The sequence below is a fragment of the Drosophila albomicans genome, chromosome 2R (genome assembly GCF_009650485.2).
Source record: "Drosophila albomicans strain 15112-1751.03 chromosome 2R, ASM965048v2, whole genome shotgun sequence".
Classification (NCBI taxonomy): Eukaryota; Metazoa; Arthropoda; class Insecta; order Diptera; family Drosophilidae; genus Drosophila; species Drosophila albomicans.
In genome coordinates, this window is record NC_047631.2 from 8,173,567 (window position 1) to 8,198,244 (window position 24,678).

Sequence of the window (24,678 nt, forward strand, 5' to 3'; positions counted from 1 at the left end):
GTGAGATAAATATATATGGTTGATGTTGGGGTGAGCATTTTCAGTTAATTTGAACGACTTCGGATCTTGCTGGTAGTAATATTGTATTGTTACCAGAGCTGCAAATTATTGGAACATATATAGGATAGTTTAGATTGTCTGGTCTTATTATGAGCAGATCTTTTGAAGGTGGGAAATCTAGCTGACAATTATATTTTTATACCCGCTACCCATAGAGTAGAAGGGTATTATTACTTTGTGCCGACAGGAAATGTATGTATTAGGTAGAAGGAGGCATCTCCGACTCTATAAAGTATATATATTATTCATCAGCGTCAACAGCCGAGACGATCTAGCCATGGCCGTCTGTCCGTATGAACACCTAGATCTCAGAGACTATAAGAGATCGAGCTATAATTTTTTTTCGACAGCATTTGTTATGTTTACACGCAGATCAAGTTTGTTTCAAATTTTTGCCACGCCCACTTCCGCCCCCGCAAATCAAAAAATCGAATAACAAGCGTAGAGTTGCGAGTTGGTATACATAATAATAACTATAGTAGTTATGATTCCTGAAAATTTGGTTGCGATCAGATGAAAATTGTCGAAGTTATTAAAGGAATACTTTTGTATGGAAAAAATGGCTACTTACTAGTGTATAGGTAGGTATATTGAGCCGTCTATGGTATATTTTCAACGCTGTACTATATCGATATACCACATATACATATATTCTTGATCAGCATAAATAGCCGAGACAGCATCAACAGCCAATAGGCTACATTAACTTTCTCAGCATCACTTGCCGGCGCTGGTGGAACTAGAGAGTCCAGAGCACAGAGTCAGTTAAAATAAAACTATTTAACTAAAATGCTCCTCAATTTTTCAAGTATGTCGTTTGTGAACATTTTTATAAATATTTTTTTTAAATATTTTATTTTTTTATTTATACTTCTTCCCGGACAAACATCATCCAGTTGAATCGAACCCTAATCCGAATCGAATGACTGAGATAATAGTCGCCCATAAGAAGAATGTACTGGAGATGTTGCTGCTGCCGTAAATGACTATCAGTATCAATTGAACCCATAAATCGGTTGTTCATGGAGTCTTTTCGTAAAGAGTTACACTATAAATAAGCATTTCGGCTATGATGGCGATTGCAAACGCTTTCAGCCATCATAGCCGAAATGCTTATTTATAGTGTAACACCATCAACGACTGGACACGGTTCGACGGGAGTAAAACGAATAGTCATCTTCAGTACATTCTTCTAATCGACGATTAATTTCGACCGTTTCTCGTTGTCTGCAAATCTATGATGGCGATTGCAAACACTTTCAGCTCTCGCGGATCGGTGTTAGTGTCGGGATTCAGGCGGCTGCGAAAGCCGCCCTGATGACAGGATGATGTACCGATGAATGCCCATGGTGCCCTGCATCTAGAGTATGATTTCGTTTCTTCCAAATTATTGAGGTAATTATTCCAAAGGTATCAGAGTTATTTTACAATATTGTTTAAACTTCATTTCGAGTTGTCATTGCATCTAGATCTAAATGACAACTCGATATGTTGTACTGATTGTATAGTTCATTGTATACCATTGTATAGTCGAGATGCATAGTCTAGAGAGTCCAGAGCTCAGAGTCAGTTCAAATAAAACTATTTTTTTAAAATGGTCCTCAATTTTTCAAGTATGTCGGTTGTGAACATTTTCATAAATATTTTTTAAAAATATTTTATTTTGTTATTTATACTTCTTCCCGGACAAACATCATCCAGTTGAATCGAACCCTAATCCGAATCGAATGACTGAGATAATAGTCGCCCATAAGAAGAATGTACTGAAGATGTTGCTGCTGTCATAAATGACTATCAGCATCAACAGAACCAATAGATCGGTTGCTCATTGAGTCTTTTCGTAAAGAGAAACGATAGTTACACAAGACTTTAGCAGCTGCTTGTTAATCGCCCGCGATTCACCAATGCTCTGAACACTCTCGCAAAGCGCACGCATTCGACTATCCAAATCGATGGTGGACACCTTCTGCTGCAGATCGGCGATTATTTGCAGACAACGAGGCTCTTTACGAAAAGAAAGGCAATTCAATTGCAAATCAAATTAAAATAAGAATATTGTTAATTATTAATCAAAATCACAATCATATCATATTCTGAATTTCATTACGATCAGATAAACTTAAAAGTTGCTCTCTTTGATCACATTGATCATCTTTTCGTTCTGTAGAAATGGGTAACGGGTATCTCACAGTCGGGCAGACTCGACTTTTTTCTTACTTGTTTATTATTATATTTTTATTATTAGTCCTTAAATTTCAAATGGGTATGGTATGTATATAAAATCACATAAAAGATGTTATCACGATATCGCGATATCAATGCCGTAAGAGAAAAGTATGTGCACCAAAAGTTCGTTTATAAATAATATATGACAGCTATAAGGTGTTAGATACATAACCCATCCTATTAGGAAATACTATAGGCAAATAATGCATACAATGAATCTATGTATATGCATTAAATTATTCTTGAAGACTAGGATTTGTTAACGTCGAATAATCATGAATTTAAAATAAATTGTGAAGTAATGGGCACCTGATATTAACATACTTATTGTTGCTTAATTTGGGTAAAGGCATAGCGCCAGAAGCTTTTACAGGTTGGGAGGGTAAGAAAGAAGAACATAACCCTCTTCGTTCTTCGTAATTATATATTGAATGCATAATCTTCTTAGCAGGTCTATCGGTTGATAGCCCACCCCGTTAAATGAAAAAATCTTCAATTCAAGATGAAAGTTGGCCATAAAGATGTATTCTAATTTAATTATTTGAGAATAAATGAAGCAAAGTGCACAACTTAAATTTATATATATTCATATTGATATCGTCGGGCATTTGGGGGAGGTGTAACAAATGCGCTGCTTTCCACGGCCTCTTATTAACTCATAAAACGAAAAGTGTAGCATACTTTGCTGCGCTCCCAAGGTGCTCGCAAACATAAGTACACATATGGATGGATGAGTGCATGTGTGCGTGAGTAATTATGCGGCGCTCATGTGTGCCTGTGTGTGTGCTTGTTTGTGCTTGTGCACCTACAATTTAGGTCATAAATCATATGGAAAAAGTCCACAAAGACATGCAAATATTCCCTAATACCCCCCCAAGTTGCCCCACTACACAACACACATGCAAAGCCATGTGTGTGTGTGTGTATGCCTACCAATATGGTGAAAGTACATACAAAGATTGATTTCGCTTTGTTTGCCTTTTAGCAGCACTGGGATGTGTTCACCTCAATTCCGAGGCTCTCTCTGTGTTTCTGCCTCGGCTTCTTGCGGCCTCCTCCTGTGTTACTTGCCACAATAACTATAGTGTGTGAGTGTGTGTATAGAGAGCCATGGGTGGTAATATTAAACGAGTAAGTATATTGTAAGCGTGAGCCTGCTGAAATAATAAGTATGACAAGCAGTAGGCAGAAAGCGAACCCAACATGCCACATTATTTCGATTCGTGCGTGGCTTTTTTTTTTTTTGGCTGCAAGGTGAATGACTCCAACGGGACCGAAGCACTTTGCCAACTACAAATGCGTTCCCAATGGAGCAGATTGCTGGAGAGGGGGTTGGGTTGATTTCCAAGTAATTAAGTACAGCTGTTTTGGTGCCATGTGATTCCCCCTGTGGCATGCGGCATGTCCACGTCTGTCGACTGTGCAAGTTGATTTGCGCTTACATAAATGGAACATGTGTCCAACACCCATCCATCGCAATTCTTATTCCCATTTGTATTTTCTTTTTCATTTTCATTTTCTTGGCTAATTGTCGTCAGATTCGCGGCCTGATTAAAGGATTGAATAATTGCCAAAGGAAGCTCGTGATAAGTGCGTAATTATGTCTTAAAGCATGCGATGTCACATTTTAAATGTAATCGATGTGTCATCGTTTATAAGAGGCTATCGAAATGGAGATTATAAAAATCCCTAAATAATGTGTTTGGGCACACTATTTGAGCTCGTATCTTTCCGGTGAGAATACTGTGAGTGATTTGTTAGTTGTGCTTTAAAATCAAATAATGCAGACTTAATCGTTAATGGTAATTATTAAATGGTTACCTGGTTAATAACAACATTGTGAGTCAAGAAAAAGACGATCAGATTTATTTCCCAACATTTTAAAATAAAACAAATGTGCAGCTTTTTTATTGTACGTAATTTTACAGTCTGCACACTAATAATAATACAGTTATGCAACATCGGGTGAATTTGAATAATCTTAATTGGTGAAGCTAGCATCACTTAATTTGTTTCATACATTATATAAATTAAAAATAAATTTCTCTCAAATATGTTTGTGAAATTCACGTCAGATTTGACTTTTTATTCTCTCGATTGTTCATTCCAGTAATCGATATATGATTAAGCTTAGACTGGTCATATAAAGACTATCGGCTAGAATAGTAAAATCGTACTAGTTTAATCGGATAATGACTGCAATAAATATATTTAATTTTTTGAGCATCTCAAAAAAATACGCAAGTAAAATTTGCAAAGTTTTGTTTTAAGAAGTAAAAATACATTTTATTGTTTCAATTTATATTATTAATATTTAAAAATAATGAGTCATTCGAATTTGATTTTTGAAATACAAAATACAACATTTTAAGAGAACGAAAACCAAAAGTGAATACCGGAGCATGCCTGATAATTCCTATGGTCGCTGATTAAAATTAAATACTCTTACATATTAGTATACACACTACTTAGCCTAATGCTTATTTGTATAGTAAACTATCGATCTGTACAAAGATTTTTTGAACCAATTTCTACTTGTCACAAGTGATAAATTATTGACATGACATTAAAAAAAAAGCAAATGGCATTAATTTAGTGATTACAATAGGAAACCAATCATTATTAATATCTAATACTTTTGGTATATACCTATATTTTTGGTATATCGTATGTACAATGTATTATCGCTTGACATCTCATGCGATATTTTAACATTATTACTCACATTATATACTATTTACGTGGAGTAAGCAAAGTCCAATTTAGTTAATGGAATGGCTATAGTTTTTGCTCGGATTTTTGTTGTTTGGGGCAGCTGCTGTCTAATGTTGTGTTGTTGGTTGTTGTATTCATTTACATTAATGTAGTTATTGTTGCAACAGAGCTGGCAGCAACTCTGCTTCACAGCATTTTATGCATTGAAGCAACAGCAGCGTCAACAATTGTGGAGTATAGTGCAACACAGTGGCCACGACTACAACAATAGCAACGGCAACAACAGCTACAATTAAAAAGCTACTCTCGATGGTCTCTACAACCTTTAAGATACCTGATACTTTTCCTCTAGAATATATTAGTTGTTGTAGATTTTTAGAAGGATACGATTTAGATCGGTTCTTCTTTATATTGTTATTCAATAATAATAACAAAATGCATTGAAGGAATTCATAGTAATTCTTAGTTTGGGGATTAGGAATATGTTTTTGGATATAATAAAAGCAATATCTCTATAAACTACTTAACCCTTTTTTTTATATAGAAATTTCTTCTGTGCTTAAGTAGTAAATTAAGTTTTGATCTTTTTCTGATTTGCGAGTATAACCATGTAGAATTTTTCAATTAATTTTTTAATATGTTTTAAATGTGTTAGTAATTGATTAATTAAAATATGCCCGAGAATTTGTAACATGCATAACTAAAATCAATAGCTTGATTTTAAAAACTTTTCGATCTTACTATAATAATAATAAAGAAGACATCTAAATTTATGGTATATAAAAATGTCAATTAACAAATGCAACTAAATGTAGTATAAAGTGACTTTGGTTTAAATTATTTAAATTTAAAAATGTATGAATTCAGCTTCAGAATATTTGATTTGGATTCAAATATAAAATTTTTAAATTAATAATAAATATAATTTGTATTATCATTATAATTATTATTATAATTATAATTATAATTATGATCCTGATCGATTACGATTCCAAACTTTGTTTTTTTTTCCTGTGTGAGGGTTTCGATAATCATATTGCCGCGGCATGAGCAAACTCATTTAGGTTTGATGTGCCGGGTATAGCAACGACTACAAGCAGCCCCTAAGGTATAATTTCAATTTCAACACTTTACAAACACGCCACAGTTGCGTCATTAACTGCAAAGTTTGCATGCGCAACGCGTCTGCAACTGTATCGTTGTTTTGCTGTCTACGTGTACGTGTCTGCATGTCTGCCTTTGTGTGTGTGTGTGTGCTTGTATGAATGGTTGTGTGTGTGTGTGTGTGGCACTTAGTGAGCTCGCTGACGGAAATGGCCAGCAGCAACGAGGCGACGCCACAGACGGAGATGAGTTCAACGCAACGTCAGGTGCAGCAGCAACTTCAACAACAGCAGCAACTTCAGGAACAGCAGCAACAACAGCAATGACAACTACAAGCAACAACAAGAAGTACAACCATAGCATCAACACTGCAACAAGACTAGTTATCCTTATGTTTGTTGTTCCATAAAACTTTATTGTTACTTGTTTTGCTGTTTCTGCTGCTTTCGCTGCTATTCTGCCCCAGGCTTAAACATAAAATCATTTCCCTCTTCTTCCCATCAGCAAATACGCCACACTTAGTAACAACAACACTACAAGAACAATCGCAATATTTTGATCACAATTGGCAACAAGTTATTGCGCAACATGGTTTTGATTTCAGTCCAGTTACTGAATATTGTATTTGATCAAATTTTATGGCATGACCTTGTTGTCTACAAAATTCCATTTCCTAATAATATTTATAATGTAAAGTATGAACACTTACTTTTAATAACTTACCTATAGGTATTTATAATTCTTTCTAGCTACTTTAACTTCCAAACACAAAATCTTGATTAAAAGAGAAGTTCAATCTCAAATCAAGACTTTTTAATCGTTAAGTAATCTAACCACATTCATGAATTTAGAATATTTAATTTATTAATTTGTTATATATATGTATACAGTTGTATATATAGATTCGTTTTCTATAAGAAGCTAAGCCTTAGATTATATGCAAAAATAAGATTAAACTGATTTTAAAGCTGCAGCAAGTTATTTTCCTTTCTTTAATTATGGTCAGAGCTACATTAGTGGTTGTCAGAACATTTTCATATCAGGTTAGAGCACAATACTCTTATTTGCTTGCATGCAAATCTCTTTGCACGTTACTCAAACAATGCATCTAGAATGTAAAAGTTGTCTTTATATACTGCAGATGCACACAGCACAATGGCAGCAACTTGAACAACTATTTTTATTTTATTCTTTTTATATACTTTTTTTGCTGTAATCAGGGGTGGCATTTTATTGAGACAGGACGTAGCTTTAGTTTTATCAATGTGTGTGTATTCAGGTGTTGCCGAATTCTTTTACTGTCGATATTCTTTTCACTCACATGTGGCCCACACTGCTTTCTCGATGTTTGCTTTGGCACTGCCAAAAAAAAAGAGGAGAAAACGTTGCATTCTTGTGGGAGCAAAGTCGCAGCCACAAAGTGGATTCCTTTATCAACAGACAGCATCTGGCGCTTGGGTGCAGGGCAATCTCGATGCGGATATATTAAACTTATTTTTACAGCAACTCTCCGGAGGTTGTGCAATGTTAGTCGCCTTTCAGCCGCTCATTACTTGAGATACCCGCATTTGGTCTTCGGCTGCGCTTTTGCTCTTCGAATACTTCCTTGACTTTGGCATCACTTCCGGCCCGTGCCGTCGATTTAGCGAGCGCGATAAACTTGCTACCCGAGGGTACTTTTCAACACGGCCAGACAGACAGACAGTCGGAGGGCCAGACGCACACTTATAGAGTAAGAGAGAGCCGCCGGGAAAGAAGGAATGAAAGCGTAATATTTCTCAACTTGAGGCGGTTGCCACATCCGCTCTATATGAAAAAGAAGAAGAAATACACACACACAGACACAAGCACTCAGACCCGCACATACATTGAAGTTTTTCGTTTTATTGCTCACCATTTTATTGCACAAATTTTAATATTTATTTTAGCTGTTGGTTTATTTTTCACTCTGCCAACGACTCTTAGCTCGTACATGTGTGTGTGTGTGTGTGTGTGTGTAAAGTGTATAGCCGCACACACATACTTGCACACATGTTTGCTGCCTGTGTGCGTTTAGTTAGCATTTTTCTACCGCAACCACATTTTAATGTTTAACAAACTTGAATGGTGCCGTTGATGGCAACCAAACAAACTGAAACACACTGAAGAATACACATTCATTATCATACTTTTCTTTGCCATTTGCCACTGCGTGGGGGAAAACTTTGTTGAAATTATTTTAAATTCTAAAAGAGTTTGTTTTTCTTGCTTTTATTCTTTTGGTTCGCATCTTCAGTGCAGATGTGCTAACCACTTGTTTTTCCAACTTTACCAATGAAAACGGTAAGTATTATTCCAAGATTTACTCCCGACTAGAATATGGTTTAATTTTACAATTATAACAACCCAAATGCAAGTAAAGCTGTTATTGACTAGTTTGTATTCTATTTATTTACCATCTCTCTCAGAATTGAACAAAATACTTGTCTAGAGGGATTACAGTTTGAACATTGTAATTTCGATCACTCTATTGTATTTTGTTCGTATCGATCCGCTGTAACTTGTATTGTCAGATTATGTTTTCAACAATATAGAACATATGTGAAGTTAAAATTTGTGGAATATTTTATTTGTTATTCATAGCTATAGAAATAACCCTATAGCAAGTTTGGATATTATTTGATATCTGCAAAAGTGCAAGTTGCTGGTTATATGTACATATCTATATGCACATGACATGACATGTGGCCGACATGACTGTCTGTCTGTCCATATGAATACTTACAGTGGCAAGCACATGTGCATACATATGTATGTACATGTGTATCACTTCCGACTTTAAAAAAACCCATATTTTTTAGCTACCTTTTTTAATTTTTTTTTGTTTCATTCTATGGATTCTGTGAACGAAGCTGAAATCACTAGGCATTCTCCTTTGCCCTTAGAGTTTAATTTTCTGCGAAATAATGGCGCGAAATGCCAATGTACAAAATTCTTCTAAAACGATTTCGTAATTATTATCTAAGACCGATCCCATTTCCCCTTAGACGATTATATAATATATCGAGAGCCGACTATTATGTATCTAAAACAGTCGATAGATATTAAGAAAATGCCATTTCCAGTGCGATGTCAAACACATTTCTAATTGCAGTGTTGCAAAAGGAAGAAACGTTTATTTGTCAGAGGTGTCATAAATAAATGTGGAACTGGAAATTCATAAATTTCTATATCATTTTTGACTTCTTGTAAGGTAATTTGAGTCAATTCTTAGGGATTAATCGCGATTGTTACTGTGTTTCTAATCTTACATTAAGCAGAAAACATGGAAGAAAAGTTAAAAAACTTTTTTGCCTCAACGGTGTGGAATGATTCGTCGAACGTCCAGAAACACGACCGTGAGTTTCGAATCAACCGATGCATAAAAACCCTAGCCAACATTTTACGCTACGAGGGACTGCCACCCCCAGAGGAGACGAAAAAGAATTTCGCTGCCACACTGTCGGATCAGTCGATGAATGCCATTGCCGAGACCTATCTGGGTACGACTTTGAATAAGCGAGCATTGCAAATGCTTGGCGATATATTACGATCGAATGTGAACAAGCTGATGGTGGAAGCCGTCAAATATTGTAGGCACACTCGAGCCACACAACTAACCGTAGAGCACGTACAACAGGCTCAAATCGAGATGGGCTGCAACCTCTATATGCTACACATTGATTTCGACTGCGAGGAGATCGAAGATCGGAATATAGTCAAAATGTGGATGGAAGAATGTCTACTGTCAATGGGAAACCAAGTTGGTCTTTCAATGCCAATTATCAAATTGCCCAAGCCAATGTTATTGAAGTCGGACTGGAAGCGTTGGAACCGCGAGGAGATCGTAATGCTGCAGAGCATCAGTCGTTATCCTCTATCGCGGGGTCAACAGAAGTTCTATGTAGAGACCACTGAGAAACTGGTGGGTGTCTCGGAAGAAGATCGTCTCGCAGCTCTAAAGATTATGAGCCTCGATCCGGCGGTACACCATGTGCTGTCCCAATTGGCCATCTTTATTTCCGAGGGTATTCGGGTTAATATCAAGGAAAACAACTTTATCATCTTGACGCATTTGTTGCGCTTGGTCGACGGTTTGATGCGCAATCGCTATATCAACCTAAAGCCCTATGTGAGTGTTATTTATATATAAAGTAACGAAAGTTTAATACCCTCTCTTGTTCAGTTGCATCTCATTTTGCCGGGAGTGGTGTCTTGTGTTGTGGCCAATCAGATTTCTGCTTTTCCCTCAGTTGAGGATCATTGGGCTACAAGGGAATTCGCCGCCAGTCTCACAATGAACTTTATTCTCCACTTTGACAGCGATGAGCAGTCTATTGAGAAGAAAGTTCTCAAGTAATTAATGATAATAAAATACCAAAGACAAAAAATATTTACAATAACTTCAATTTCAGAATATACTTGAATGGATTGGAGAAGCCGATGTCGTCGTTAACAACAATTTATGGCTGCATTGTCGGCATTAGCAAATTCGGCAAGTGTGTCTTCTATAAGTATGTGACGCCAAGAATCGCCTTTATTTCGGATCGTATTGAACCCTTTCTGCAAGACGAATCGTTGGAGAAGAGTGATTTGCGACGCATGGCTGCCAACCAAATACGGCTTCGCATCGCAATGGAGTGTGCTCCGATTTTAAAATATCAATTTGCAACTAGGGCTGATTATGAGGAGAAATACAAATATGTGGGTAAATCGATATATCAGGCTGTTATATTCAGCCGCATGCAAGATGATGTCTGTGATTTGGTTCGAGCAGAAGTGTTGGAAAGAAACCATTCTATTCAGAATTAATATGCCAAAAAATTATTCTCAATAACTAAAAATTAAACATAATATAATAAATCTTAACATCTCCACATAGAAAAAGCCACATTTTTTAAATTTATTTTTTATGTGAAATTTGTCATTTCTTCTCATTATTTAATTACAATTTATTTTATTCAGTTGTACTTGTTAACTATTGATCACGAAATACTTAACATCAAAGCACGCTACGTACGTTCTATAATCATAGAAGTCGTTAATAGTTCTACTAATGAAATTTAGCTGCATTTTTATTTTCAATTTATAGGAAACGAAGAGAAAAAATATTCTAAATTAAATTATGGAGAATTTATGGATATAGTACAAAATCCAAAATATACCATAGAATGCAAAATATTTATTTTGTATATTAAATTGTGAGCCAAACCAACTAAGACACGTAGTAAGTAGCGTTTTCTCCCTTACAAGAGTATTTCTTAAATAACTTCTACAATTTTTATCTGATCGCAACCAAATTTTCAGAAATCATAAAGAATGTAGTTAATTTTGTATGTACCAGAAATCACAACTAACTAGCTTCAAAATTACGCTTGAGACACACTTACGATTTTAAATAAATAAATAAATATAACAAAATGTAAGCAAATGTAAACATTAATAGGAAAATAAACAAATGTTTAGCAAAAACAATTCATAATTATAAATAAATTAGCAAAATTTGTACAAATTTTGTTGTTTTTAAATTTGTTAACTGTTTCCATTAACTATTGCGCACTTATGTACAGTGGGGGATTTGGTCTCGCAGCGGCATTTAATTAATAACTTCTATACTAAAATAGATGTCTTCAGAGTTTTTTAGAGCTCTTTGCAAAATCATATCGTGTGTTTGACCCATCACAGCTTATGATCAGCTTTTAAAACGCTTTGATAAATCTAATCAAAGCATCTGTTGTCGACTTGTGAAAAAATATCAACGCTTTTTAAATTTCAAAATTTGAATTAAATGCCGCTAGCGAGACCAAATCGCCCACTGTGTTATGGAGAGCTGAAATTATGAATTATTTTTCCTTTCATTGGAATGTAGCACATTCGAAAAAGTTCAATGTCCAGATATTCACTTGCATAAAGTTTATATTGGGTTTAAATTAAAAAATAATACAAAAAAAAGAACAAAGAAGAGAGTAGATTGTGACGAAAGCAAAGGGTAGAACTCAGCTACTTAATGAATAATATATGTTATGTAAATGCAGTAGTGGTTGTGTTTTATATTCCACGTTTTCGAATAGTATCAAGCTAATAATTTTAATGTTTATAAGCACTAATAGTTAATGTTAGTTACACTTAGTAGTTAATAATAAGTTATTGGTAGCAAAAAGGTTCGGTTTTCTCAATGCAATAAGCTTTAAATTCTGCTTTAGAATTCTGCTAAGTGTCAAAGCAACTCTGCGCATCCGCCAGTGATTTGTTTATAATTTGAAAATGTCACAAAATATATAAACATATGTATACATACGTATATTATAAACATCTATCTAAGATAAAGATAAGCAAGTTTGGCAATTCCATTGTGCGAATTATTCTTGCAATTACTCATTATTTTAGTTAAATTATCAAGAGTTGGAGTTGGATGGAAAAGTTTGCAATATTCGAAATTTTCTAACTTTTTTCGTTTTTACAAAAACAAAAGTAGAAAACATAAGAAATAAAATGTTGTGAAATTTTTTTTATTATTCTTCTCTCTTCTTCGCGCTCAGAATAAACATAGTATAAAACAAGTAAGTCGAGTGTGCTCGACTGTGATACCCACTACACATTTTGAACAAAAGCAAAATATTGCGTTATTATTTTCAATACATATAAAGACTACAAAAATACTGAAAATATACCAATTGGTATATTTGGTATATTTATATAGTACCATATTCAAAATATACCATAGACGGCACAAATTTTCAGGAATCACAATTTCTATAGCTATTATTGTATATACCAAAATTATAGCTCTATCTCTTATAGTCTGACACTGAGATCCAGTGTTTCATACGGACACACAGACGGACATGGCTAGATCATCTCGGTTCTTGATGCTGATCAAGAATATATATACATTATAGGGTCGGAGATGACTCCTTCTATCTGTTACATACATTTCCTGCCGTCACAAAGTTATAATACCCTTCTACTCTATGGGTATCAGGTAAGTATAAAAATTGCACACATCTGAGTGACTTTTAACCAAGAAAGAACATATATACATACTTATATATGTATGTATGAGTGTATGCTTGTCTGTGTATTTGATGGCTTGCTCTGAACGTTTTTTATTGGGGTGTTAATTGTATATGAGTCGTTTTTTGCTTCGAACAAATCTTATCTTATAAAAATTATATATGCATGGCATGCATAATCATGAGAGAATATTAATAGATTCGCTCACACTCAATGTTGAGCCAACAAGGGCTGCCAACATGTTCCATATACATATGTATTATTTATTTATTGATTGTTATTATTAATTTTTTTAATTTCTCACATAACTTACTTAACTAAATTTTTGTTTTATATTTTTATATTTCATATGAATATGAATAAGAAACTTATGTTTTATTAGATTAATGTGTATGAAAGCTGAAAGTAATATTTTTCTTTTTGGATTAAAAAAAATCAATTTTTAATGTACATATGCTTAGCAACCCTAGTTAAACCAAACAATTATTATAACCACTTAACATAAGTGATCGATTAGCTTGGAAACGTGAGGGAACGTAAATAAACTTTCACACATATGAACATACATATATGATCGAAATGTTTAACAACATGTTTAATATACTTACATACATATGTATAAACACTCGATTGAACTCGTTGTTGAGAGCGTGAGTTGGTTCGCTCGAAATGTTCGCAGTATGTTTTCACAAACCCAATCAGTCTGTCGGTTGCCCCTCTCTGGATCGTATCATACCAAATTTGATCCGCGATTATTCTTATCGGGGGCATTTACATATTTATTTTTTGTTTCACTACTTCTTTAAAATTTGTGATTTCGATTTAAAAGGCAATTTTGTTTTTTGTGGTACGACTTTTTATTTCGTAATTTTGTGATAACATATATGTATGTATATAAGACTTTTTATACGAATAATACTAGGTATATGTTTCTGTAAATATATATATATAATATATACGATAACGCTTTGCTAAACTTGCTAAGTGTCCGATGAGTGTATTTTTGCACCTTTACAAAGTAAAAATAAAAAGTCAATATAAGTGCTAAGACAACGATCGATTTAAATGTAATTAATTATGTTTATTATACTAAATCTTGCAGATATCCAGTTATCAACACCAAGAATACCATATTTTTTTGATATATTTTCAATATATCAACATAAAGTTATACAGCAAATTATGAACGATTTAGTTACTGTAAATTTCAACGAAATACAATCGGATGAAGAGGTAAGAGAATATTGCCATTCTGAAATAATTACTTCAGCTTCAAATCTTTATAGCTTGGAAGAGGTAGCTATGGTGTTGTTCACAAAGCATCGTGGAAAACTGAATTAGAAGTGAGACAAATTGCTGTAAAAATAATTGAAGATAAACAAACCGAGAATATTAATTTCGAAAAAGATATTCACCGAGAAATCCAGAATCTACAAAAATGTATCCATCCCAATATAATAACGTTATATGGAGTCTCTATAAACACCAAGAATAACATTTGCTTACTGTTTGAATATGCGGATTGCGGATCACTCTACGATTTACTGCATCGCAAGAACTTGGAAGTTTCATTCAACGGGAATCTTGATTGGATGCTACAATGTGCCAAGGTATTATGTTAAATGTTCTTTATATTTTCCTTAACTCACATTCTTTGTAGGGTATAGAGTACTTGCATAAAAAAAACATAGTTCACCGGGATCTTAAAACACACAACCTCTTACTTTTCAATGGGTATCGCACATTGAAAATATGCGATTTTGGTACAGTCAAAGAACTTGTAACAATGAATACAGAATTAGTTGGGACTGTTTGTTACATGGCACCAGAAGTTTGCGTAAGTGCCTCGCATTTTTTTTTTTTTGTTTTTAAATAATTTGTTCTATTTTATTTTTCTTAAATAGAACTTAAATGGAAAATACAAGGAAAAGTGTGATGTGTTTAGCTTTGGAATCATATTTTGGGAAGTTATGTCAAGGAAGAAGCCATTTTACGAAATGCTCTCAGAAGATATGCATGTATTGGCTATTCAAAATAAAATTATTGATGGTAAGGATAATTAATCCCAAAATGATCTGAAATTTAAAGTTTTCACCACTCTAGGAAGTCGTCCGAATATAGAGGATGCGATGATTTTTGAGGATTCTGATTGCGTTAGGCCAATAATCGAAAAGTGTTGGGATCGTGTTCCAGAAAATCGGCCGACTATGCAAGAGATTTGTGAACTTCTCCCTATGTATCCTTTAGCTTACAGTTACATAAACGTTGACGAGATTGAACTTGGCAAATTTGTAAGAAAATATAGGCAATCCAAAGAGGTAAATTTGTAATAATTCTGATATTAATAGATTGGACGTGGAAGCTATGGTTTTGTCCACAATGCATTTTGCCTAATAAAAGGCCAAATCAAAGAAATGTCTGTGAAAATAATACAAAAGTACAGTGAGGAAAACGCAATATCTTTCTTAAGAGAAATGCGTAATGTTAAAATGTTGAATCATGAAAATATTGTTAGATTATATGGTGTCTCTAAATATTACGATAATAGCATCTGGTTATTGTTTGAGTATGCGGATTGCGGATCACTCTACAAATATTTGCATAACCAGAATATTAAAATTACACAAAATGAGAGGATTGATTGGTTAGTCCAGTGCGCGAAGGTATTTAAAATTATCTGTTTTATTATTACATATAATATAAATGATATTCTAACTTTATTCTAGGGTATTGAGTACTTGCATAGCATAAATAGAATTCATAAAAATTTGAAAACACAGAAATTATATCTGTTCGATGAATATCGTACATTAAAAATATGCGATAATGCTGCAGTGGGAGAGTTTGCAGATATGAATACGACACAGGAAAATATTGCTCGCTATATGGCTCCGGAAATTTGTGTAAGCGCCTTTTTATACGAGAAGATTAAGAAGAAGTTGTATATTTATTTACTTACATAGAATGCTAGTGGCGAATTTACAGAAAAGAGTGACGTGTTTTCCTTTGGTATTATTTGCTGGGAAGTAATGTCCAGGAAGAAGCCATTTGAAGAATTTAAAGACATGGAGAAATTGGTTCTGCAAAATAAAATTATGAATGGTATGTGGTGTTAATAATATTTAAATGTGTAAAGCTCGGGTAAGAGAAGCTGTTACCAACATAACTGTTACAGTGCCACATGAGCCCTGCAGTCAGTTCTACGGTATCATTTATCGTCTTATCGATATCGTACGATATGTGGTCACACTCTAAAAAAGGAGCGAAGAAGGGAAAGAACGCGAAAGCAAGATCTATTTTTAACAAGTGTACCTTAATTATAATTTCATCATCATATCTCATTATTCTAATAAATATTCATACCAAAATACAAGCCTACACAAAGCCATCCCTTCACAAATGCTATTTTCAATTATTTTCTACTGCAGGGGAACGTCCGGATATAGATTATTTGAAGGAGTATAAAGATGCAGATATTTTATTGCCAATAATTAAAAAATGTTGGGACCAAGATCCAAGTAATCGGCCGCCGATGAATGAATTGTGTAATCTTCTTCCCAAATATCCTCGTGCTTCCATTAAAGTAAACTACAATGCCTTAAAACTGGGCACATATGTGAGAAAACAGACTTTTAGAATAAATTAGTTACCAATTAAATTCATATATTTATTATAGATTGGAACTGGTAGCTATGGCCTTGTCTTCAAATCAACTTGGCAAACAGAATATGAAGTCCGAGACATTACTGTAAAAATAATTCGAGATGCACAAAAACAAAAGGCCATCCAAAAAGAAATTCATGATTTAAAAGCATTATACCATGCGAATATTGCCAAACTTTATGGATTTTCTATTGATCGCGAAGATAGAATTTTGATGCTCGTTGAATATGCAGACTGCGGATCGCTCTGCAATTTTTTGCATCGTCCAGACAAGGAAGTTACATTCTATATGGGCCTTGATTGGATATTGCAATGCGCCGAGGTGTGTTAAATGCCCCTTTTTTATTCCCCTTTCTAATGATTGTTGTAGGGTATGGAATATTTGCATGGCAAAAACATCCTGCATCAGGATCTTAAGACAGAGAACTTGCTACTTTTCGATAATTTTCGGATATTGAAAATATGCGACTATGGTAGAGTAAAGGAATTCGCTACCATGAATAAGGAGTTCAGTGGGATAGATAATAGGGCTCCAGAGGTTCGCGTAAGTATATGTAAATATGTGAAAGGAAATAAATATTTAATATGATTGATTTATTTATTTACATGAAAGACCAATGGAAAATATACAGCAAAAAGCGATGTGTTTAGCTTTGCCCTTCTTTCATGGGAAGTAATGTCTAGAAAAAAATCTTTGGCGACCATAATGAATGGTAAGATTAACAAATAATAAGTACCCAGGATTTCTCATTATTTTCTTATGCTCCAGGTGAACGTCCAAATCTGATTGAAATGATGAAACATGAGGATATTGATGTCGTAAAATCAATAATAAAGAAGTGCTGGGATCAAGATCCAGATAAACGACCGACGATGAAAGAACTATGTGTACTCCTTAAAATTTATCCGTTAATTAATTTTGAGGACATACAATTTGGAAAAAGGGTAAAGAGAGTTCGATGATAATTTCCATCAAACTATTTATTTAATTTTTCCCATTTATAGTTTGAGAGGGGTGGCTTTGGTGTAAGTTACAAAGCAATTTGGAAAACCGAAGGTCAAGAGAAAGATGTTTCTGCGAAAATACTGCTAGATAAAACTTCAAACTCTGAGAAAGTTTCAAGAGGAGCAGAAATGCTTTTTCTGAAAAAGGCTCACAATTTAAAACAATTGAAGCACGAAAATGTTGGCACATTATACGGCGTCTCCAAAGATCCAGAAAACACCATTTACTTCTCACTTTATGAGTACTCCGAGTGTGGATCAGTCTACAATTTCCTACATCGCACGAAAAACGAACTAACCTATGTCGAAAAGATCAATTGGATGTTGCAATGTGCTAAGGTATCATTAATACATTTATTATTTTTGAAGTGTTTTAACTACATTTCTGTGATTTCCTTTAGGGTGTGGAATATTTGTGGAGCCAAGGAATTACTCTTCGGTTTATTAAACCACAGACCTTAATGCTTTTCGATGATTTTCGTACCTTAAAAGTATTCGATTATGGATCAGCGAAAGAAGTATCAAAGTTTAATAAACAAGAAATGGTACAGTTTGTTTATATAGCGCCAGAAATTCATGTAAGTTCAAAAAACCATTTAAATATTTCACAAAATATCGATTATTTGATTATCTTAGGATGCACGTAAGAATTCCGACTTTAAAAAAAGTTTGGTATTTAGCTTTGGCATTATTTTTTGGGAAGTAATGTCTAGGAAAGTGCCATTTCACGATTATGAAATAGCGGACGTGCCTAAAATTATTATTTCTGGTAAGACCAATCTCAAAAGTCTATAAAAAACATGTTCGTAACCTTTGTAGAAAGAATTTATATTTTTTCCCATTTATATTAATTCTCTTATAGGATCTCGTCCGAATATAGATGATATAAAATCATGCAACGATGCTTATCTTATCAAACCAATAATTGAAAAGTGCTGGGATCAAAATGCAGAAAATCGACCAACGATCATGGAACTTTCCTCATTGCTTTCATATCTAACTGCCGGAAAACTTTAAGATAACAAAACAAGAGCTGTAACGTAGAAATTGTAGTATATATAATGTTTTGTTGAACAGTATCAATAGACAAGGTGATTCAGAAAATGTGGAAGTTTAGAAAACGAAATTATCACATTAAATCAGATTAGTTTGCAAATTCATCGTTCTTCGCACTCACTCAAAAAATTAGATAAATAAAAACCTTTTATACATGTATATCGTTAACACTTTAACATAATTGTGGAAAAACAGTTCCGAGGATACATGTGAGGTTTCTGTAAAATCTAATTAAAATTTTATCTACAAGACCAAATTATTTTTGAAAAACTAATGAAACAACCAGTCAAATGCAAATGTCATTGAATTAAAAAATAATGTTGGAAAAAATATTGTTGAAGCGAATTCTTTTAAACTTTCGACACATATGCAAATAAATTGCAATTTATTAAAAAAATACCATATAGGCCCAAGCCTACTTATCATCCTGCCATCAATTTATAATAAAGCGTTAATTCTGCTTTTTTGAAATTAAATGTTATTTTACATAATTACGGTATTGTATTTTCAATTAGTGTTATTACAACTTTTATTCACAAAATTACCAACACTGAATTCAAGTCAAAATCTGATGTCAAAATCATGATTCATTTGTATGAATTAAGGACAATCTATGCTTCAGATTTCATTTTGCGCAATCAATTAATGAACTGATATATGAATTGATTTTGATTGATTTTGAAACTCGCTTACAATATGTATGCCAATGCTGTAACTTGCTCGACAAACAATAATACTAACAATAATAAATCCAAATACATACATACATACATACATTATTGTTGCTGTCAAGCTAATGTCAAAAGGGGGTATCACAGTAGGCCACGTCTGAGGTATTTTGACATTTCGATAATACTAAACATCGGAAAAATATCGTTAAGTTTCAGTACGTAAAATAAAAGTACAAAAGTTACAACAGCAAACAATATGGATAAAAAGAAGAAACTTCAAAGCTTTTCTGATGCTGGCAATTGGTATGACTTTATATGCATACAAGTATTGATGAAATTATTAATATAAATCCTCTGTACTAGCTCGACTGACCGTTCATTGGGAGCTGTCGTAAATAGACCTCGGCGCAGTCTCAGCTCAAGCAGCAGCGGTGAAAGCAGCAAAAGTGGCGGCAGTAGCAGCGACAGCGATTCGTCAGACAACGAACATGCTACCGAAAATAAGTGTGCTGATTTGGAGAATATTATGTCAGATGCAGAGACCAATGCAGTCTTTCGAATGGATGAGTATTTCAGGGAGAAGTACCTAGACAGATTAGCCGTTGAGTTCAAGTCCGAATGGCCAGAAATTGATTCTGATTTGGCCGCTAGTCAGCCAAGTCTCATGCGGATGCCCAACTTTATGCCGTTCAATCAAAAGCCCTACGAGATGCTGGACTATAAAGATGAAGCTTCCAAAGAGGACCTTAGAGATTGTGAGTCACGAGAGACTTTTCTTACTAAACTAAAGACCACAGTGCGTTGGCGTGAGATCCAAAATGCAACTGGGGAAGTTTACCAAGAGTCGAATGCACGCATTGTTCGATGGTCAGATGGCTCACAAACTTTTCATGTGGGCGCCGAGGCTTTTGATGTAGTCCGTATGCCCCTTTCTGGTACCATGAACCAATTCTATTTGCGTTCGGGCAACTACTATAAGTTGCATTGTCCCATTAAGGAGAAGCTAACTCTGCGCCCCAAGCTCGATTCGAGTTTCGGAATGAGTCATGTGCAGGGAATGCGTCAACGAGCCATCTACAAGCCCTCAACAACCAGTGGCGTGAAGATACTCCCTGATCTTACGACCAATCCTATTGTAGAACGTGATCGGAAGATAAGAGAGGAGTCAGCAAATCAGCGTCGCGAATGGGGTCGTCAACGTTATTCAAGTGTGCAACCTTTGCAGCACTACTCAAGTTATAAATCCAATAATTAACTTGAGAAACCTTATAACATTTATTTGTATTATTCATTTATAAATCTGAGTAATTATATAATTTACTTTTGAATTTGAGTATGATGTATTTTTTCGCATTCGCATTTTTTATTCTACTGTACCTTAAGTTTATTATCCTCAATGAACTCGACTTCAACACCGTTATCTTCGTATATGCTGTTCTTTATATCCTGGGATAACGAAAAAGAATAGTCCGGAAGCACGAGTCAAATAAATGCAGCATTGCAATGTACTAATTGGATTTGTTTTACTTGTATTTTTAAAATTTGTATATTGCAATTGGAATTTGTCGTTAAAATAAAATAACAAAATTATTTGGTGATTACATTTTTTCTGAAAAAATAAAAAATATTAAAATTGATTTACCTATTTTTATAGACTGGAATTGTTTTATATAGTTTTTATTGTGTATATATTAATATTTCACATAGATTATAGTATTTCATTTACTCAATTTTTAAGGAAATATGAAGTTATTCATGGAAAATTAAATACAAATTGTAATTTTAGTTCGTTTGCGACCCAAGGAAATTCGTAAATTATGTATAAAATCGAATATTTATCAAAAAGTCATTTAATTATTTAGTGGAAAACGGTTCTACTTCTATTCCGAAATAGAAATAATAGCAATATTCGCATAGTATTAAGATCTAAGCTCCATAGCTTTTTGTTGCCAAAACGTTTGTACACCCTCATGACATTCTTTTTGCCAACAAGTACTAGCAAATATCAAATAATGTGATTCTCAATAATTTGAGTATGATCGGATTCGAGAATACTGAATAGGTAGGAGTCAGCTCACGACCCCACAAAGTATATATATATATATTCTCCATCAGCGGCAACAGAGACTGAGATTGCCTTGGCTAACAATCTGGTATATTGAGTACTCTATGATATATATTAAATGTAGTACTATACCAATATACCAAAATAATCTCCCGTGTGTCTTAGTAGTTTTTGGTATACAGTAGAATCCGGTTATAACGACTCCGCTTATAGCGTCCGTCCGGTTTTTGTGACGAAAACTCGATGACTTGGTGGGTCCCCATACAAATTAAATTGATTAAAAAATTAATTAGTTGTATTTTAAAATCCTATGGCAACCATAAAAAAAACAAAATTTTATTTTTCTCCTTTTGGTTAGTGGGTCATCCGCATATAACGAGGGTCCCTTGAAAGTCGCTATAACCGGTTTCTACCGTATTTGTAAAATACAATTTTATTGCAAATGGGTAGCGGGTATTTCGCAGTCGAGCACATTAGGCTGTAGCTATCTTACTTGTTAATATTGTTTTTATTGACAAGATTGCTTGCTCAGAATGCAATCTTATGGCTAACCCTAAATTGTCGGGCGATTTCAGTGTAAACAAAATTTTGGTTCTGCTCTACACCATATCGTTATCAGTATCGATTAGAATTTCTTATCACCTTCAGCAATTCCAGGTATCAATACTAGTCGTAGATTGTGGGTTTTAGTCTTTTGTAGATATCAAGTTATGGACAAAATAGTTATAAGTGTGAGCTCCAATGAGATACAAATATGTGAAAGGGTAGGAAATATCTTAATTCTGATAACATCAACAACTTCAGCATTTATGTAATTCTTATAGATTGGGTATGGCAGCTATGGTGTTGTCCATAAAGCATTGTGGCAGACTGAATTGGAAGTTATAACAATTGCTCTGAAAATAATTGAAGACAAAAGTCAAGATTCAGAAACAGAGAAGATTCGTTTCGAAAAGAATATTCTCCGAGAAATAGAGAATTTACAAAAATGTACTCATCCGAATATTATCACATTGTACGGAGTCTCCAAATACAGTGATAACATTTGTTTACTGTTCGAGTATGCGGATTGTGGATCACTCTACAAATTCTTGCACCGCACGAAAAGGGAAGTTTCGATGGACGAGAGGATTGATTGGATGCTGCAATGTGCCAAGGTTTGTTAAATGTTCTTTATAATTTCCTTCACTCACATTTTTTGTAGGGTATAGAGTACTTGCATAAACAAAGCATAGTTCACCGGGATCTTAAGACGCAAAACTTGTTACTTTTCAATGGATATCGCACGTTGAAAATATGCGATTTTGGTACAGTTAAAGAACTTGTGACAATAAATACCGAGGTAATCGGGACTGTTTGTTACATGGCACCAGAAGTTTGTGTATGTATATGCATATATCTTTGTATTTAGGAAACACTTAATGTTTGCTTTTTTTTTACTTCCATAGAATTTCAATGGAAAATACACTGAAAAGTGTGATGTGTTTAGCTTTGCAATCATATTTTGGGAAGTTATGTCAAGGAAGAAGCCATTTTACGAATTTAATAATTTGCATGCATTGGCAATCCAAAAAAAAATAATTGAAGGTAAAAGCATTTCAGATAAAAATATTCCCTTAAGGTTATTTTATTAAAATTCGCAGATAAGCGTCCGAATTTAAATGACATTATTTACAAGAATTGTGATTGGGTTAAACCAATAATAAAAAAATGCTGGGATCATGATCCAAAAAAGCGGGCAACGATGAAAGAGCTGTGTGATTTTCTCCCGAATTATGACATATACATATTTTTTAACGAGATCCAATTTGGGAATGTAGTAAGAAGAAATAGCTAATTCCGGCAGATTAACTTCTAATTTCGCAAATTTTTATTAATAGATGCAGCTTAGAGGATATATTGATTTTTTCACAGCAAATTGGAAAAACAAAAAAATTGTTGTACACAAAATTAAAGACTATTTTGAGGAAGACGAAAAATCTTTCTTCAAAGAAATTCGTAATTTGAAAAGGTTGAACCATCCAAATATTATTACATTATATGGTGCCTCCAAGCATCCCGACAATCGCTTATGCGTATTTTCTGAGTTTGCAGATTGTGATTCACTTTATGATTGTATACATGATGACGATATCAAGATTTCATACTATCAGATACTGCGTTGGATGTTGCAATGTGCCAAGGTATGTTTAATGATATTTTTATGGCTGCGCGTGAAAAAGCTCACTATACTCATTTTTTTAGGCTTTGAAGTACTTGCATAGCAAAAAAATAGTCCATCGATCTCTAAGTTCCCGCAATTTATTACTATTCGATAAGTATCGTGTATTAAAAATAAGTAATATTTTTCAAGTGAAGAAATTTCGTATTGTGCGAGATCCCTATTTGGCTCCAGAATACTGGGTAATTATTTTTCAAGTAAGAAAACAATACATATTTCTTATATCTATTTTATTCATATAGGCTACTAATCAAAAATGTACAAAAAAGTGTAATATATTTAGCTTTGCCATTATTTTTTTGGAAGTAATGACGAGGAAAAAGCCGTTTGAACTATATAGACTTATGGAGATATTTTCAGTCGCACATAGTCTAAATAATGGTATGTCTTATAAATTATGTCCAGATATTCATTTAAATTTCATAAGTTTACAGATGATCTTTTAGATTTGATTCACATGGAAATAAACGAGTCAGATCGTATAATGCAAATAATAAAAAAGTGCTTAAATCGAAATCCAGAAAATAGACCAACTATGAAACGAATTGTGTCTTTTCTCGGATGCGATTATAGGCTTTGCATTAATGTGGACCATGCTGACTTGGGATTCACGACATTTGTAAGCAACTACAGATCTAACAATCAAAATAATATTTCATAATGATGGTATTTACAGACTGACTCTACCTGTGAGACGCTTTGCACAGCATTGTGGAGACGTTCGGAATCTAATGGTTTAGTAAAACATGATTTTGATACTGATTTAATAACGACAAAGGTTGCACTAAAAGAAATTGACTGCAATAAGAAAATGATATGGGAAATTATGAGAGAAGTCCCCAAGATTTTAGGTCTAGCTC

General features: G+C 33.9%; 4 protein-coding genes across 20 annotated transcripts in view; all 4 read left to right on the top strand.

Moving 5' to 3' along the window:
• Nucleotides 1-9,241: 9,241 nt before the first annotated feature.
• Nucleotides 9,242-10,995, top strand: LOC117575444 (transcription initiation factor TFIID subunit 6-like). 2 transcript variants are annotated; one of them, XM_034259652.2, is made up of 4 exons: nt 9,242-9,337; nt 9,405-10,255; nt 10,310-10,479; nt 10,539-10,995. In XM_034259652.2, exons 2-4 carry the CDS (start codon nt 9,410-9,412, stop codon nt 10,933-10,935), a joined length of 1,413 nt encoding a protein of 470 aa, XP_034115543.2. In that variant the 5' UTR covers nt 9,242-9,337; nt 9,405-9,409; the 3' UTR covers nt 10,936-10,995. The 2 variants fall into 2 exon arrangements, with proteins under 2 accessions (XP_034115543.2, XP_034115544.2); XM_034259653.2 differs by having other exon boundaries at nt 9,246-9,332.
• Nucleotides 10,996-14,283: 3,288 nt separating this feature from the next.
• On the top strand, nt 14,284-18,990 carry LOC117575441 (uncharacterized). 2 transcript variants are annotated; one of them, XM_034259645.2, is made up of 17 exons: nt 14,284-14,370; nt 14,424-14,747; nt 14,798-14,974; nt 15,042-15,186; nt 15,241-15,428; nt 15,486-15,800; nt 15,864-16,040; nt 16,101-16,239; nt 16,566-16,753; nt 16,814-17,122; nt 17,171-17,344; nt 17,414-17,513; nt 17,570-17,745; nt 17,806-18,144; nt 18,207-18,383; nt 18,442-18,574; nt 18,668-18,990. In XM_034259645.2, exons 1-17 carry the CDS (start codon nt 14,320-14,322, stop codon nt 18,820-18,822), a joined length of 3,267 nt encoding a protein of 1,088 aa, XP_034115536.2. In that variant the 5' UTR covers nt 14,284-14,319; the 3' UTR covers nt 18,823-18,990. The 2 variants fall into 2 exon arrangements, with proteins under 2 accessions (XP_034115536.2, XP_034115537.2); XM_034259646.2 differs by lacking the exon at nt 14,284-14,370 and having other exon boundaries at nt 14,655-14,747; nt 14,805-14,974.
• Nucleotides 18,991-19,644: 654 nt separating this feature from the next.
• LOC117575446 (another transcription unit protein) lies at nt 19,645-20,860 on the top strand. Its single transcript, XM_034259656.2, has 2 exons — nt 19,645-19,835; nt 19,896-20,860. The coding sequence occupies exons 1-2, from the start codon at nt 19,789-19,791 to the stop codon at nt 20,785-20,787; spliced, it is 939 nt and encodes a 312-aa protein (XP_034115547.2). The 5' UTR covers nt 19,645-19,788; the 3' UTR covers nt 20,788-20,860.
• A 1,424-nt stretch (nt 20,861-22,284) lies between these two features.
• The window catches only part of LOC117575442 (mitogen-activated protein kinase kinase kinase 7-like), a 41,531-nt gene continuing 39,137 nt past the window's right edge, over nt 22,285-24,678 (top strand). For 4 of the 15 annotated variants that reach the window (XM_052008031.1, XM_052008029.1, XM_052008030.1 and 1 more), the window contains exons 1-10: nt 22,285-22,361; nt 22,422-22,754; nt 22,802-22,978; nt 23,046-23,184; nt 23,241-23,416; nt 23,478-23,780; nt 23,842-24,000; nt 24,061-24,199; nt 24,253-24,437; nt 24,495-24,669. In XM_052008031.1, the coding sequence (XP_051863991.1) occupies nt 22,308-22,361; nt 22,422-22,754; nt 22,802-22,978; nt 23,046-23,184; nt 23,241-23,416; nt 23,478-23,780; nt 23,842-24,000; nt 24,061-24,199; nt 24,253-24,437; nt 24,495-24,669 (1,840 nt within the window). In that variant the 5' untranslated portion in view covers nt 22,285-22,307. Of the gene's footprint in view, nt 22,362-22,421; nt 22,755-22,801; nt 22,979-23,045; nt 23,185-23,240; nt 23,417-23,477; nt 23,781-23,841; nt 24,001-24,060; nt 24,200-24,245; nt 24,438-24,494; nt 24,670-24,678 lie in introns of those variants that run through there. The other 11 variants (XM_052008027.1, XM_052008023.1, XM_052008028.1 and 8 more) reach the window with 7 other exon arrangements.